At 38.5% G+C, this 16,220-nt stretch overlaps 2 protein-coding genes across 5 annotated transcripts in view; one reads left to right on the forward strand and one right to left on the reverse strand.

Annotated features, from left to right (window-relative positions):
* LOC112155987 (type I phosphatidylinositol 4,5-bisphosphate 4-phosphatase-A) overlaps positions 1–6,619 on the reverse strand; it is an 11,874-nt gene extending 5,255 nt beyond the window's left edge. Inside the window, exons 1-6 of the mRNA XM_024288092.2 lie at positions 6,061–6,619; positions 4,452–4,633; positions 4,266–4,372; positions 3,015–3,126; positions 2,875–2,927; positions 2,709–2,799 (exon numbers count right to left, since the gene is read on the reverse strand). Of these exons, the coding sequence (XP_024143860.1) occupies positions 2,709–2,799; positions 2,875–2,927; positions 3,015–3,126; positions 4,266–4,372; positions 4,452–4,633; positions 6,061–6,163 (648 nt within the window). The 5' untranslated portion in view covers positions 6,164–6,619. The remainder of the gene's footprint in view (positions 1–2,708; positions 2,800–2,874; positions 2,928–3,014; positions 3,127–4,265; positions 4,373–4,451; positions 4,634–6,060) is intronic.
* Positions 6,620–6,654: 35 nt separating this feature from the next.
* The window catches only part of LOC112155986, a 63,497-nt gene continuing 53,931 nt past the window's right edge, over positions 6,655–16,220 (forward strand). For all 4 annotated transcript variants that reach the window (XM_024288086.2, XM_024288087.2, XM_024288088.2 and 1 more), the window contains exons 1-2: positions 6,655–6,755; positions 14,306–16,041. In XM_024288086.2, coding sequence (XP_024143854.1) covers positions 14,533–16,041 — 1,509 coding nt within the window. In that variant the 5' untranslated portion in view covers positions 6,655–6,755; positions 14,306–14,532. The remainder of the gene's footprint in view (positions 6,756–14,305; positions 16,042–16,220) is intronic.

Genomic DNA, 16,220 nt, shown 5'->3' on the forward strand with positions numbered 1-16,220 from the left:
AAGGACCGCTGACAGAATCAAATGTTGGAATGGTTCTCCCTCAAAGGCTTCAACAATGACTTGTACAATTCTCTTGAGCCGCCGACGATGAAGTTGGCTTCTGATTCACAGCGAGAGCGTTCCACTGTATTTTTCGAACTCAGACCACCTAAAAACAGGTCCTGTTCGGAAAAATCGGAAGCCAACTTCAGGGTCGTCGGCTCGGGCCGGCGTTATTAAAGTAGAAGCTGTTTACATCCCGCGGTCTCGTGGTAAAGGCGTGGAAAGAGGCAGACGGTTGCAATAAACTCACTCCTGATTGGCGACAGTACTTCCTGTAGATTCCATGACTCAGTTATGACTCAGACCAATCGCTGAAGATTGTTTGCAAATGGCGGTATCCATTTCAGGAATTGACGGTGAAAGTGGCGGCCTACTTTCGAGAGGAGAGGAAGCAATACATTTCCAATGGGGGACCTCAGTGCTCGCTTTGTCCATTATTTTTACAGTCTATGGTCCCACATAGAACTTCAGACCTATTGTATGCTAACACTAGAGAAGTACATAAAGCAAATAGTCCTCCCCCACACAGGAACTGTGATCAGCATTACTATCCCAGCAGTTCAAAGACAATCCATTTTCACCGGAGGAGGGGCAAGTTTACCACAGAAACACAGTGAGACCCAGCAGGAGAGTCTTAAGGACCGTCTGTGAACAGCAGGGGGGGTTGAGAAGACCTTTTGACTGTCCTGCAGGGGGTGAGGTGCTTCATTGGAACGACAAAGGAATGCAGCAAGAGCCAAAGAGTGAAGAGATTTAAATGTATGAAGAGTTATAGACAGACTGGAACAAAAACCAGACCAGGAGTTTAAAAATATATCTATGGAATTAAGTCAGCAGGACAGACATTGTCCATTAATGTAGATTTCTCCCTAAAGAAGTCGATATTTCCTCACATTTATCCAAAATATTTAGTATTTTTATATCTGTATGTGATCACAGGAGACGGAAGTCGCTGTAGACTCACGTATCCAAGACTTAACGTCTCTTCCTGATGTAGTACAAAGGAGGACATCACAGGTATTATGTTGTAGAGTTCTTACGGTCCCAGTGTCTATTATTTGTTGCACAAAATGAATAAATGGGGATATATTTTCCAAATGTGTTCGTCTTTATATTGTGAGTTCTTAGTTATAATTTTTCCCAATTATCACGTATCATGAGGTACTCAGTGATTCCAAGCCCTAGTACATAACACACGCACTTGGACCTTCCGTAACTCTTCTTTACGCGATTAACATGATTCTGATGCGAACAAACGTGACTTATCCAACCCTTTCAGAATGTAAAGTGTTGCATAAAAGCACAAAGCTGCTTTTTTCCGCTTCAGAATCCGCTGGAATTAATAGCATAGATCAGGGGTGTCAAACTCAATCGCACACGAGGCCAAAATCCGAAACACGCATTAGGTTACGGGCCGAACAGGATAAACATTTATTGAACACACTAAAACTACATTTATAAAACTTTTTAACATACTTATGAACTAGATATATAGGATTAGCTGCAATAATGCTGAAATCACAGAAGCTAATAGCTGAAAATGCTGAAGCTGACAGTCAGCTGAAATATTAGCTAAATGCCAAATTAGCCTAAAAAAGCCAAAATAGCTAGCATGGAGCTGAAAAAATAACAAAACTTCAAAATAGCTTGAAAAACGGGAAAAAATACTAAATTGGCCAAAACAGCTAGCATGTAGCTGAAATATTAGCTAAGCTTAAAAAAAATAATAAACTTATTTAGAAAAACCTAAATTAGCCAAAACAGCTAGCATGTAGCGGAAATATTAGCTAAACTCTAAAAATAGCCTAAAAAAATCTCAGTAAATGCCAAAATAGTCCAAAGAGCTATCAGAATGGCAATTTTCAAAACTGTAACTTTTTAACATAATTATGAATAAAAAGACATGAGTATTATTCCAGAATAAATCAACTTAAACCTTAAATAACTTTAAATATTCTCTGTATAAAAATATATTTTGTCAAAATGATACAAGTTAGAAATGAGCTCAAGAGAACATCGGACCACTAATAATAATAAAATAAAATGATCTGGCATTTAAAGGGTTAAGTGACTCAGGAAGGTCACTCGACCTGGGCCATTCCAAGCAGGGCCAGTCTTTATCTTCTCTTATCACCTCCACATTAGCATCTACCACCACCTCCCCCACAGCACCATCTTCTACATATCCACCACTACCTGAAGTTGTTAGTGACCATGTCCACAAGAATCCAATGTCCTTCATCCCATAACAAACCTGTTTAGACCAGCATGATTTATGGAAATGTGATCTTTAGAAGGTCCTGCTCTACATGGAATATGTCTATGCGCCGACTGTTATATCTTTAGCTTTGCTACTAATACGTCTGCAAAATTAACACAAACTTCCTGTTGTTGTTTCTTTGTACTCCCAGAACTTCCCTCTACAGTGTTTTAATTACACGTGGGCGGATGTAAAATTATAAAGCACACGAGATAAAGGTTGATACCTGCTGTTTACAGACATACGACTTCAGATCATCCTGTTGATGTGTCTGTTAATTAATCAGACATCACTAATTAACCTATGAAGAATATTTTAGGATGGTGGGAGGAAGCTGGAGTCTCTGGAGAAAACCCATTATCCTATCCAAATCAGTTCATCCCTCCTCTGAGGAGCGTTGACCCACCAGCAGTCCTGCTGTGGAAGCTGTGATGATGACGAACAGCAGGAAGCACAGCCAGCTCCTCCTCCTGGGGTACCGACGTCCAATGGAGGACCTGAGGGTCAAAGCAGGAGAAGCTCAGTGTCTAAAAGTTACGGCTGGTTTTCTTGAGTCATGAGAGAGGCATTACACTTTTCTGCAGTGGGGACATCGGGCCAAGGTCCGGTCTGAAAACTCTGCCCACTATAAAAAAAAAACAAAAAACAGAAAAACATTACAACTATTTACAAAATGACAAAAAGCTGAAAAGCTTTGATTGCGTTTCAGTACCAGGAAGGTGTTGTAGCAGTGGCCACAGGTGACCCGGATGCCGACAGGCTGATGCTGCGGTTCAGGACTGTCCCGGCCAACGTGAACCGGTCCCAGGTTGATGATGCGCTTGCTGCCCGGAAAACAAGGAACAAGTTGGCGAAACAGTGGTTCCAACTATTGCTGCCACGATTATTTTAATAGTCGACTAATCACTGATTATTTTTTTTACAGTATTTTTAGTCAAATAATCTGGTCTTGCACAAAGTGAATCCAAAACGTACAACTTAACCATCATTAGCTTTAAACTAACTAAAAACTAGAAGCCGAATTTGGCTGTTGAAGATGCTAATCACAATAGATAAAGATGCTGAAAATAATAGCTGAAAAAGCTAAAGCTGATAGCTAGCTAAAATATTAGCTAGATGCCAAATTAGCCTAAAGAAAGCCTAAGTTAGCCAAATCAGCTAGCATGTGGCTGAATTATTAGCTAAACTCCAAAAAAGCCAAAAAAACAAAAAAGCCAAAATTAGAAAAAAAAGCTAGCATGTAACTGAAATATTAGTTAAATTCCAAAATAGCTTAAAATTTCTTAAAACAGCGTAAGTTAGCCAAATAGTTAGCATGTAGCTGAAATATTAGCAAAATTCCAAAATAGCTTAAAATTTCTTAAAACAGCGTAAGTTAGCCAAATAGTTAGCATGTAGCTGAAATATTAGCTAAATTCCAAAATAGCTTAAAATTTCTTAAAACAGCGTAAGTTAGCCAAACAGTTAGCATGTAGCTGAAATATTAGCTAAATTCTAAAATAGCCTAAAAAACAAAAAAAGCCTATATTGGCAAAAAAGCTAGTATGTAGCTGAAATATTAGCTAAATTCCAAAATAACTATTTTTTTTTAAAAAGCTTAAGTTAGCTAAAACAGCTAGCATGCAACTGAAATATTAGCTAAACTCCAAAATAGCTTAAAAACAAAAAAAAGCCCAAAACAGCAAAAAAACGAAAAAAAAAAAAGGCTAGCATGTAGCTGAAATATTAGCTAAATTCCAATATAGCCTAAAAAACGCAATTAATGCCAAATAGTCAAAAATGCTAGAATAATGCCATTATAACTTTCAACTTTACTACACTCCAACTCCATATAATATAAAGTATCGACTAATAGACTATTAAATTAGTCCTTGACTATTGTACCAGTCGATTAGTCGTCCATCAGTCAACTAATCGTGGCAGCGCCAGCTCCAACAGAAACTGAAGCAGGTCAGTCTCTCACCAGTACGGCCTCGGACACGCGATCCTCTGCGACGTGACTTTACAGATCAGCAGGCAGTTGCACGGACAGCGGACGTACTTCTTCCCAACGGGAGCGTTCTTGATCGGCTGCAAACGGATCCCAACCAGACTTTTTAACCAGGAATTAGTCAGCTCCACCTGAAGCTGCTGTCGCTGTGCGGCTCACCGTAGCTTCACTGCAGATGTTGCACTTCACCACGTGTTGGTGCGCCTTGCCTTCCACGGATATGGAGCTCTGACAGACCCGGCAGCTGATGAACGCCGCGGTGCCGCTGTCCGGGCTGCCCTGAGGCGAGTACGGAGGGGGCGGCTCTCCGGACACCACCGAGCCGGGGAAAGGCGCTAAACCTGACGGGCCACGAAAAGCAGGAAGAAGTTGAACAAATATTTGTAAAACGAGGAAAAACAACGAGGAAACAAAACTCCTGAGAGTGACTAGAACATTCCTCAGAAGCTTTGATCTGAAGGATCAGTCATTTCTGACGTCACATCTACAAAAATAAAAATCTCCATTCATTTTTCAATGGATACATTCCCATGATGCAGCATTTCGGTAGTACACAGTATTACCATCAGTTTTTATTGTACTTTTTTACAAAATCCCACATGAAGAAACAATTCCTGATTGAACTGTACATAGAAGTACAATCTGTAATAGTCACAATACAATAAAAAAATGTATTTATTGTTAATTTAATGGGAGAAATTAGCTTAAATACATGTTTGAATTAACTATAATAGACTATAAAAAGCTTATTCCACTAGTTCTTTTTAAAGTCTCACTTCAATCATCGTTTTAATTACTGTGTGAACTCCATAACTCATTTACACAAAAGTTAAAATACACACTTTCAACAATGTCAGCAATCTTCAGGACATGCTTGTATTTTTGGTATTTATAAACTTTATAATTTTTGAAATATTGAGCAAAATATCAATGAATGGAATGAGAAATTGTTCGAATCCTTCAAAATACTTTGTGCACTTTAAAACTTGCGCATATACTTTCAGCTAGAGACACCATTCGCACTTGAAAATGTTCAGCAACTACTACGTTTGTTAGGATAATTTGGAGTGCAGCTAATATTTTAGCATTATGCTAGCTGTTTTGTCAAAATTTGACCTTTTTTTTCCCCAGTTCTTTTAAAGGGTATTTTGGAGTTTGGCTTTTATTTTGGCAACATGCTAGCTGTTTTGTTCCAGTTTTTTAAAGGATAATTGATGTCTTTTCTGGAACCTTTCATCAAGCATCGTCCAACTCAAGTAAGCCTCCAATTTCCCATCATCCATTTGTTTACACTCTCTTCCGTTAGCCTCTTACTACACCAAGCTAACATTAGCGTGGCAACAAAAATTGGCGAGCAATATCGGAGTATCCATTCGTACACTTTTAAGCCACCTTGGACAAGGAAACAAAGACGTTCGTGGATCGATATGTCAGGAAGTGGATGGATCAGAATGTAATGGAGCACCGACTGTAGCTCCTACGTCACACCTACAAGCTTTCTCAAAACCTGATTTTTGGTCGGTTCTTGATTCACGATTAGAATAAATAAAATACACAAAAAAGTATTTTTTCTCATTAGATTGATCTTTGAACGTTTCAAAAGTACCTGTTTAATCCTCTCCAGGTGTCACAAACTCCGCCCCTTTCCCGTCATTCAGTCTAAACGCTGCTCAGGTTTGTTTACATTTTTGAAATCATCAACCAGAAACCTGCAGATGAGTTTTACTGTTCGATACCCCGTGTGTCTGTGAGAGAGCGGCGGACTTACTTTGTGGTTTCGACAGAAATCCCGGGGAGGTTTCGCCGGGAGAGAACCCGTTGTGTCCGTCGTGTTGGTCGGACAGGAGCGGCGACCGTTCTCCGTCCGCCATGGCCGCCGCCGGAGCCTTCCCAAACTACCCCGCAAAGAGGACTCTGTCAGGCGGCGGGGGGCTCCAGACGGCCCGCTGGGGATTCCTGGACTCGGTTAGGACAATTACTGCTTGACCCGGTTCGCCTGACTTCCGGACACACACGTGACAGAGCGAAAAAGCTGTGGACGCGGAAGCGTCAACGAAAACATCTGTCACATGACGGGGGGCGGAGACTGCGAGTGATTGACAGCAGGCTCGACCAATGGAGGAGCTCGCAGGGAAGATTTTTTTTTTTACTCCATTGAACCCACAATTTGCCACTGTATTAAAATTTTCTTTGTCAGTTTAGTCCAAAAATTATCCTTTGTGTTTACATTTCTTCTTCATTTTTTTGCCACTGCTAGTTGATGTGACAAAAAATACATTACATTTACTTGTCCTGGAGCTTTACTCTCCTGGACAATAGGGGGCAGTAGAGCGCTGAAAGGTCGATTTCCTGCCGCCATTGCTCCACAGCAGAAGAACCGCACCCTCGCCCCTCCCCTCCCAGTAAACTCAGCTCCAGAGGCTGGCCTGATTGCAGAAGCGCGTGCAGCGTGGGGAGTGACAGGTACGTGACCAAAGGCGGGTAAAAGTCCACGCAGTCGTTTAAGTTTGGCCGTCGGTCGTTCACCGTGGCACCTTTGTCCTCTTTTAGCCGTTTACAATAGGCGCGAGGAAACTTGCACGCGCTCCTTGGCACCAGTTTGTTGCCGGGAAAATGCCAGAAGAAAAACGGAAACTCCTTGAGTTGTTTGTAACTCTTCCTCCCCACACGGAGGAAGGCACGAGCGCCCCCAAAACAAAATGTTTGCGCACTTTTGTTTAGATAAAATTATATTGTTTTCAAATTTGAAAACTTCCTTAAGGATTACATGTCATTACAGACGATTTAAAATTATTATATGTTGTAAATTTTAAAGGAAAAGTTAAGTTTCGTTTTATTTTTTAAGTTTCGTTTATTGCAGATGTTCAAAACAAACAGCGTCACCAAGGACAATTTTAGCAGGGTTTTATTTATTTATTTAGCATAAAATATTGGTTAAATATTTACATCATCTGCTTGAGGACAATGATAAAATATTCGTGCACATTTTAAAGGTTTTTTTAAAGTTAAAACAAAAAAATAACAATTTTATTGTCAAATTTACCCATAATTATTTGTTTGTGTGTATATATAATTTTTTTTATGTCCACTGTCTTTTAAGGTTTGTCTTTTATCAACAAAAGTGTGACATCATCGAAAAAATTATAATAATTTTATTACTAATACTATAAAGTGGAAATGTTTTAATTTACACCATAAACACATAATGTTGAATCATCTGCATAAATATTTAAATGTAAAAGTGCACTTAAACAGAAGTAGGAATAAAGAATCAAATAAAAATAAAAAATAAAAAAATTCCCCCCATGTTGAAATTGGGTTCTTAATCAAGAACACAATCATTTTACCTTGACTAATGTAGATTTTTTTCCTCACCTTTATCTCCATTTGAATTAGGCAATTTAAATAACTTAGAAACAGAAATGACTTTATTTGTCTCACTAAAGGGATACTTTTCCCAGCAACAACACAGTACTGCTCAGGACCCTTACTCCGAATATTTACGATCGACTGATACTATCAGGGAGTTTGGGTTTTCTGCCTTAACTCCATCAGGCGACTGGAGACCTGGGGCCATTCCTCTTTGGGCACTCCCTCATTCATTGTCTGGAGTCAAATGTCTGCAGGAAGATTTGCGTCAAACACGTTTTCTACCCAAAGTAACTCAAGTTTATACCTGCGTATAAACGATGAAATAACATAAGACTTTATATAACCCATGGCAAATTTAGAGTCAATAACATTACTTTGGTAATAATAAATTAAAATTTATAAATGATGAGTAAAGTGAGATTACATCAGATTACGTCACTGTCTTTAATGTGTTTTTCATTCTTCCTGGAGCCAGATATCTTTTATTATGACCAACAAAGAGAAAACTCAGAAGAAATTCTCAAACGGTGCAAAATGTTGCCCCATCTTCAAGGTTTCGTAGCTCTTATCCGAACACAAGGTCAGGTCCAGCATTATTCAAACGTCTGGACTGCTCATATTTCTACAGAGAAAAGGAAAAGCTGCAAGCGTGAGATGTATGAGCTCAACTACAAGGACTGACCTGCAGTCTCTTTAGTTTGTATAAACATATGTTTGGTTGGTTCATTGTGCGTAACTTATGTTCATTTCTGTTAAGTATTCCTTGTTCTCTCGTTTACCGTGGGCGTTACGTTCTAAATTTTACCTACAATACACCAAATCCATAAAGTTTTACATTTTTTACCATAATTCTTGATGTTTTTAAACTGGAAAACTTCTCACTACTCACTTTTTACCCTTTTCTTTAATATTTTCACACTTTTCTCCCTAATTTAAACCCCTAACGTTAAAACTTTCAGACAAAAATATGTCCAGTATTATAGAATGAAAACAAAGATTTGACCCCGATTGAAAATTTATGTAGATTTATTAACCTTTCTGCTCTCTTTGGGGTCCAGATGACTCCAACCACATATTGATGTGTGATTCCTTCCTTGACAAATGTGGACAAAGGGGGAAAGGATTTTATTTCTGCCATGAACATTAGTGAAACTCCAGTTCAGCGCACTGTCTTGTGGGGTCCAGATGACCCCACTTTTAATGTAAACGGATTCTGTTCAGGACCTAAAACACGGGGATTCATTGATTACAGCCTATTTAAAATGTAGAACACAATGCACTTTAAAATAAAAGCATGTAATAAATAATTAGCGAGTCTGCAAAACTTGAACCACGTCATAACAAGCAACCACTTAGTACAGATGAACCGATGAGACGTCTGTCGTCTTTTCTGTGGGACGGTTGGAGTTGGAAGTATCAATCTTACAATGAAAGCTTTAAAGCTGGTGTGAAAATAAATGTATTTTAATGTATATATATATATATATATATACATATAACATTTTTGGATTTACAAACTGCAAAGTGAGGACTACTGGTCAAATTAAACCGCATTGTAAATTTGACGGGGAAAAAGTGAAAATTTGACAGTTTTAAAATTACACATTCTAAACTTGAAAGAAGTATTCAAAATGTCAACAAAAATCTTTATTTTGAAGAAATACTGAAAGCTAAAAGGTTTATTTGTAGGGGTGTGTATTGGCAAGAGTCTGACAATATGATGCGTATCGCGATACATTTGTCATAATACTATGTATATTGCGATACTTTAGTAACCATACGATGCGTATCAGTATATATGACTAGACCGTACCAGAGAGGATATTTAAAAAAAAATATATATATATGACTTAAAAGTTTATCTGAATACTCATGAACCTTTAACATGAATACATTTGTAAAATATATTTTTAAAGACATTTTTTCAATAGTCAGAACATGAAGCACTGCCGTCTCGTTCACAAGTTGCTTTTAACCGAGTAAATTCACGTTGCTTCTCTAAGTCATGTAGGTAATATTTTTTCAGCAATCAACTTTATTGGATTTTCACAACTTGCATTTTTTTTCTGCATTGGAAAAAAGAACCCCACACAGATTAAATGTCATAACCAGTAACATTTCAGGCCTTGTCCACACGTACCCGGGTATCTGCTAAAACAAATATATTTCTATACGTTTTGGCCTATCATCCACACGAAACCGGAGGTTTCAGTCACTGAAAACAGTGCTCAGTGGTTTTTAAGAAAAAAACATTCCAGCAAGTAAGCTGCTGGACCTTTTTCTGTTTAAAAACACGACCAGATGCATTTAAGTTTCTGTCCATGCACTCGCGCTTTTCCTCAAACGAGACTTCAGCATCTTCAGGCTCCAAGCTGCAGAAGTGCAGCTGCAGATGAAGCCGTGAAGCTGGATCTCTCCTGCTGTCCGCGTGTTGCGCTCAGGACAGACACACAAAGAGGCGCATCTATTTCGAAAAAAGTGTTTCCAAAACAGTTTTTGCGAAAAATGTCTGTTTCAATACGGCCCAAATGCCACCTACTGTAAGCGCATAAACTTTTTTTTCGAGAAATGCCAGTTTTTTCGAAATTGTGGTGTTTCCATTTGGAGGATTTAGTATCGAAATTCCAATTTGCCACTGTCAACTACTGTTCTGACAAGCTCATAACTGCGTCTAAGAGCGCAAGTATGCGGGGACGTGTGGATGGAGTTATTTTTAAAACGATCACGTGTGGACGCAACACTTTTTCTAAAACGGAGGTCAGCAGATATGCGTTTGTAGAAATACCCGCCTACGTGTGGGCATGGCCTCAAATGTATGGTTTAGAAAATGAGGTGTTTCCAGCAGCTATATAGCTCAACCGGTACTTTGAAGAGGGCCAGGTGCTCGAACAGGCGTTTTCCTGTAACGGTTCAGTGTGGTGAAGCAGTGACAGGAGGAAGGGGCGCTTGAAGATGCTTTATTTCATACTCGGTTTTCTCACTGGTGAAAGTAAACCGCTCACCACCACAACTACTGTCTTTTTTTCAAAGCATGATACACGTCTCTATGATCCATCAGATTGCTGAATCAGAATCTTTTGCTGTGAAGTTCAGCAGTGCTTTCTTTTGCTTCGTCTTCTGCATTGTGACTGAAGCTCTGCGGGGTGCCCATAGGCCATGACTGGTCTTACTCGTTCTTCCAAGAGTCACAAAGCACCGAAATCTACATATTTATACGGTACAAGTACCAAGTTGGCACAGATTTTCGGTTGAGTACTCATCCTTGGTTAAACTGAGTTGTACATGTCTCATTTTGTTGTGTAATAGCAACAACTGTGAGGCTCATGAGTTCACATCTATCACAAGATAGTTCTCCTGAGATCTTGTTTTGTTTGGGTGCATTGTAGAGCCGATTAACTAATTTAGGCTTTTCTCTTTAAGGTTTTTCTTAGGCTGCTTTGGAGTTGGCCTAATATTTGAACACTAGCTATTTTTTTTGGCTTTTTTCAGTTTTTTTAAGGCTATTTTAAAGTTTAGCTATTTTTTTTAGCTACATGCTAGCTGTTTGGCTAACCTAAGTTTTTTTTGTTTTTGTTTTTTAGGCTAATTTGGCATTTTGCTATTATTTTAACTGGCTATCAGCTTAAGCATTTTCATCTATCACCTTCAGCGTTCATAGCTATCAATTTAAGCATTTTCAGCTATCAGTTGTAGGGCTGCTACGATTAGTCGACTAATCGATGACTAATCGACTATTAAATAGTCGACAACTAATTTAATAGTCGATTAGTCGTTACTTTGTATTATATGGAGTCGGAGTTTAGTAAAGTTGAAAGTTATAATGGCATTGTGCTAGCTTTTTGGATTATTTTGGCATTTATTTAGTTTTTTAGGCTATTTTGGAGTTAAGCTAATATTTCAGATAGATGCTAGCTTTTTTGGCTAATTTAGGATTTTTTTTCCTGTTTTTTATTAGGCTAATTTGGAGTTTAGCGAATATTTCAGCTATATACTTGTCGTTTTGGGGAATTTAGGATTTTATTTTTGTTTTTTAAGGCTGTTTTGGAATTTAGCTAATATTTTAGCACAATTCTAGCTGTTTGGCTAACTTGGGCTTTTTTTTGTTTTTTTTTTTTAGTATAATTTGTAGATTAGCTAATATTTCAGCTGCATGCTAGCTGTTTTGGCTAACTTAGGGTTTTTTCATTTTTTTAAGTTAATTTGGCATTTGAATAATATTTTGACTGGCTATTAATTTCAACGTTTTTCAGCTATTAGCTTCAGCGTTTTTAGCTATCAATTTTAGCATCTTCACCGATCGTTAGGTAATGCTATATATTTGGTTTTTAGTTAGTTTAAATCTAAGGATGGTTAAAATGTGTACTTTACGTCCACTTTATGCCTGACTCGATTAGTCGACTAATCGGAAAAAATAATCGGTGATTAGTCGACTATTACAATAATCGTTTGTGGCAGCACTAATCAGTAGTAACATCTTTAACGCCCAATTTCAGCTTGCAGCATTCACACTAGCGTTATCACAGGTAGCGATATATAACTAATTAATAATTATGTTTAAAAGTTACTTTTAAAGTTTTAAAAATGTACCATGGTAAAGTTGCGAAAGACAGTTTTATGTCAGACACACGACAGGTCACTTCATCAGACGAAGATCTCAAAGCAGACGTTCAAGCTCTTCTGTCGTACAGTGAAGGAAGGGCCAATATTTAGGATCAAAGACAGTATAGAGAAGCTTGACCAGTAGGTGTGTCTTCATGGAAGAGTTGTAGCCAGAATGCAAACAACCTTTAGACAAAACCAAGTGGCTCACGTATGCATAAAAACAAAGGAACTAGGTTACAGGAAAACCGCAGCAGCTGTTCAAAAAAGGAAGTTTGTTGGTTAAAACGCTGTGCAATAGTGGCGTCTGCAAGCAACAGCGACGCATGGTGGGGTTTCTTGAATGTTTAAGGCTGCATTTTTGCAAATAGAGATTTGGTCAGAATGGATGGTCTTCTTAATGCTTAGATACCCATCATGCAACACTCTCAGGGAGGCATTAATTTTTTTCTGGAGCAAGACTATGGGGTCAAATTAAGATCAACTTAAAGTGAATGAAAAACCAGATAATTCAGAAAAAAATTAACATTTTAAGAACAGTTTAAGACTCAAAATATGCATTGTAACTTAAAAGAAATATTTAAAAATTATGTTGTTTTACTTGAAAGAATTCTGAAAACTTCAATAAATTCAAATGGTAAATCTGTTTATACAATTAGACAATAGAAAAAATATATGCCTAGAGTGGAACTTGAAGCACTATTTTCAAAGTAAATATAAATAAGAAAGTGTGGAAGTGATAGTATGAGCGCCACAAAGTCTTGATCTCAACATTGTGTTTGAGATTGATTACATGACAGAAGGGTGTGAGGAGAGTTGTGGTTAGTCAGTTTCTTCAAAAACTATGTCAGCAAACCTAGAATAAATCATGCTTTGAAGGCAAAGGGTTGAATTGCCAATTATTGATTTGGATTTCTTTTTTTTTTGTTTACTTTAAATTTAGTACATTAATGAGAATGCAAGGAAAAAATACTTTTAAAAACACTTTTTTTCACCACTTATCTAAAACTTTGGTGTCTCAGGGCTTAAATGCTGTCTCAACACACAACTTTGTGGATTTAAGTGATCAGATGAAGTTTGCAGTGCAGCTGTCAAACTTTCAGTTTCAAGTGAACGAAAGTTTCAGAACCAAAAAAACGGAAATTCCCTTCAACAAAAGCTGAACACATCAGCCAAAATTAAGAAGATTCAAATTAGAATCAAGATGAGACATTTTGAGACACAGCTTATGTAAAAAGATACAAGATGAATATTTAACTCTTGGGAGTCCACAGTATAATTAGTTGATTACTTCTGAGTTTGCATTACATTAAGCCGTTTATCGTTACTTGTTTGGCATCATTTCTTTCATTACAACCCCATCTATGTGTCTAAAGACTTGAAATTCTATATAGACTCACTAGACCTAAAAGACACATGAAGACATTACAAGAGAGGTTTTGGCAACAACAAAACAATACACAACTTCTTACATATAAGTGCAGAACAATAGTTTCAGAGATGTTTTGACATTTTTGAAATGCACAAAATTTTGCAAAAATCTCTCATATCTTTGCTCTCTCCTACAAAATCTACTTTGAATCTATACCAGTGACCAGTGGCATGAAATGTTCTGATTGATAGAGGTTTTTACTTTTTTTTCCCCACCTTTGAATAAAGGTTGACTCCACACTTTTACTTCCGAACACTGTCAGCCTTCTGTTTTACTTCTACTCTGAAATAAATTAGTCTTTTCTGCAACAGTCCTCATTCTGGAATGTTTCTGTCACAATGTATATATATAAATACATGTTTTCCACAAAACTGCCGTAGTCTAAAGGTTATTGTTGTTGGAAGTTGTATTTTTTTGTATTCCTGTATTGTGTCAGAGGAAAAAAGGGATTTCTAGTATTATGCTTTTAGTCTGGATTGCTCTCAGACAACTAATGGCTTATTAACAGCTTGACGCCTATTAATGCAAACAGGCGTCAAGCTGTTAATTAAAAAAAATGTACAGCTAAATTAATTCAATGTTTAACTTTCTCATTTACATCTGCTTTCAGCTTTTCGTTGATTTTGGAGTGTTGGATCTCCTTCCCTGCCCCAGAGTCCTGAGCGAACCTCTAACCTGCTGTCTGGTTGGCCTTTTGTGCGGTTTCCGTCGGGGGCCTAAAAAGCCATGATGCAAACAAAGACAGTTCCTGCTAACAGTGGCTGACCTGTACCCTCGACAGCAGACTCTCAGCACAAAGCCACTTTTTCTGCCAAGTTCAGAGACTTGAGACTAAAGATGTCCAATCCACCATACAACCTCTTTGGACAATCAAGTCCTATCCAAGATGAGGAGGTGCTTCCTAAAGAACCACCACAGAAAGACCTTTGGAGGGGATTACCTACTTTTCAATCTGGACCCTGCCTCTACTCCTCTGGAACTACCTCTCTGAAAAGTGTGGGATTAGCTCCATCAGTGACTCATGGGTCTGAAAACAAAACGGACGGGTTGGCTGAAACAAGGACTACTTCAAACTTGAATTGTACAAGTGTTGGATTTTATTCCTCAAGTTCAGAGTTTTTTTCGGCCTCTGACGGACAGAGACTTTCTGACATGGACTTTGACAAAAGGCTGTTTGATTTGTCATCAAGCCATAGAAAGGATGTTCATGCTAATACTTCAAAATTCATTAAAGATTTGGAGGTTGGTGACACTAACATCACGGACCAGCCAGACTTGAGCAACCTTGCAATCACTCGACAAGCAGCTGCCAAGATCCTTATGGATTATGGACTTGAAAAAGAGGACCTGGATGAGCTTATATCATGCCCTACTGAACAGACCACCGCTCAGAACCTACCACGCACCCTTTGGAAAATACGCATGAAAAAGGCTTTGAGAGCTGCAACTACAAACAAGTCAACACTTGGCAGTGAACCTCTTTCTTCCACAAGAGATTCTGGACTGAATCCTGTGAATGCTCCTGAAGGAGTCGGAACAGGTCAGGCCGTAGTGCCTCCAACTACTGGTCAACACAGTAAAGTGGTTGACTTTCAACATCTAGAGATACACACCGCAGCGGTGGACAAAACTTTAGATACTACCGACAGTGCCAATAAAAGTAATCAATCACCACAAGAAGGTATAATGGCTTTGAAACGCAGTATTTTGAACTTATTCTCAAGTCAACAGACTGTGTGTATCACCAGTGTTAATTTGACTGGGAACTCTGAGACTCCTCCAGGCAGCAGTTCAGTTAAACTGCTACAGAATGATCCAAACAGGAGTCTCCTGAAATCTGAAGTCTCAAAATCCTCTATGTTGGGAAAAGTTGTGCCCACCGTAGAAGCTGTACCTGCTTGTGGTTTTCTTACTGGGATAATTCCCAAACCTGACTTGGTGTCAGTGAAGGGCAATGATATAAGCTCTGGTCAAATGGATATTCAAGGTGAAGCGCCAAAGTTCACAGAGAAGACAATGGATCAAACGCCACCTGTTCAACAGCTATTCAAGTCACACATGGGACAGACTGAAGGTTCTAAAGTTGTTCCTGCTGGCAAACCAATGCCTTTGCTTAGTTTGACCATTCCTGCAAGGAACAACGCACCCCTCCCACTGTTGACTCTAGATCTTTTGCCTCAGCAAGTATTGGATCCAGCCAAAACCAAGAAAAAGCCATCTCAAGAGGGGAAGCCTACTGCCAAGGGTCTGCCATCACTGACCGTGATGCATGATTATGCTGGGTTCACACCAAGAAAGTTTTCTCATACCTGTTCTTTGTGTAAGAAAACATGTTCTCAAATGAAGGTGAGTGGAAAACCTACTCTGCTCTTTAGGGCACTGTGTTCTTTTTAAAATTTCTGTCTTTGTTAGATTTATTGTAAAGTGACAATTTTCTTTAATTGGGAAAGGCAGGGCTATACCTGTTATGTTACATGACTTTTAGGGAGGAAAATATAAACAATTGGACAAGGAGGGGGAGAAAA

This window comes from Oryzias melastigma, linkage group LG18 (assembly GCF_002922805.2).
Source record: "Oryzias melastigma strain HK-1 linkage group LG18, ASM292280v2, whole genome shotgun sequence".
NCBI classification, from domain to species: domain Eukaryota; kingdom Metazoa; phylum Chordata; class Actinopteri; order Beloniformes; family Adrianichthyidae; genus Oryzias; species Oryzias melastigma.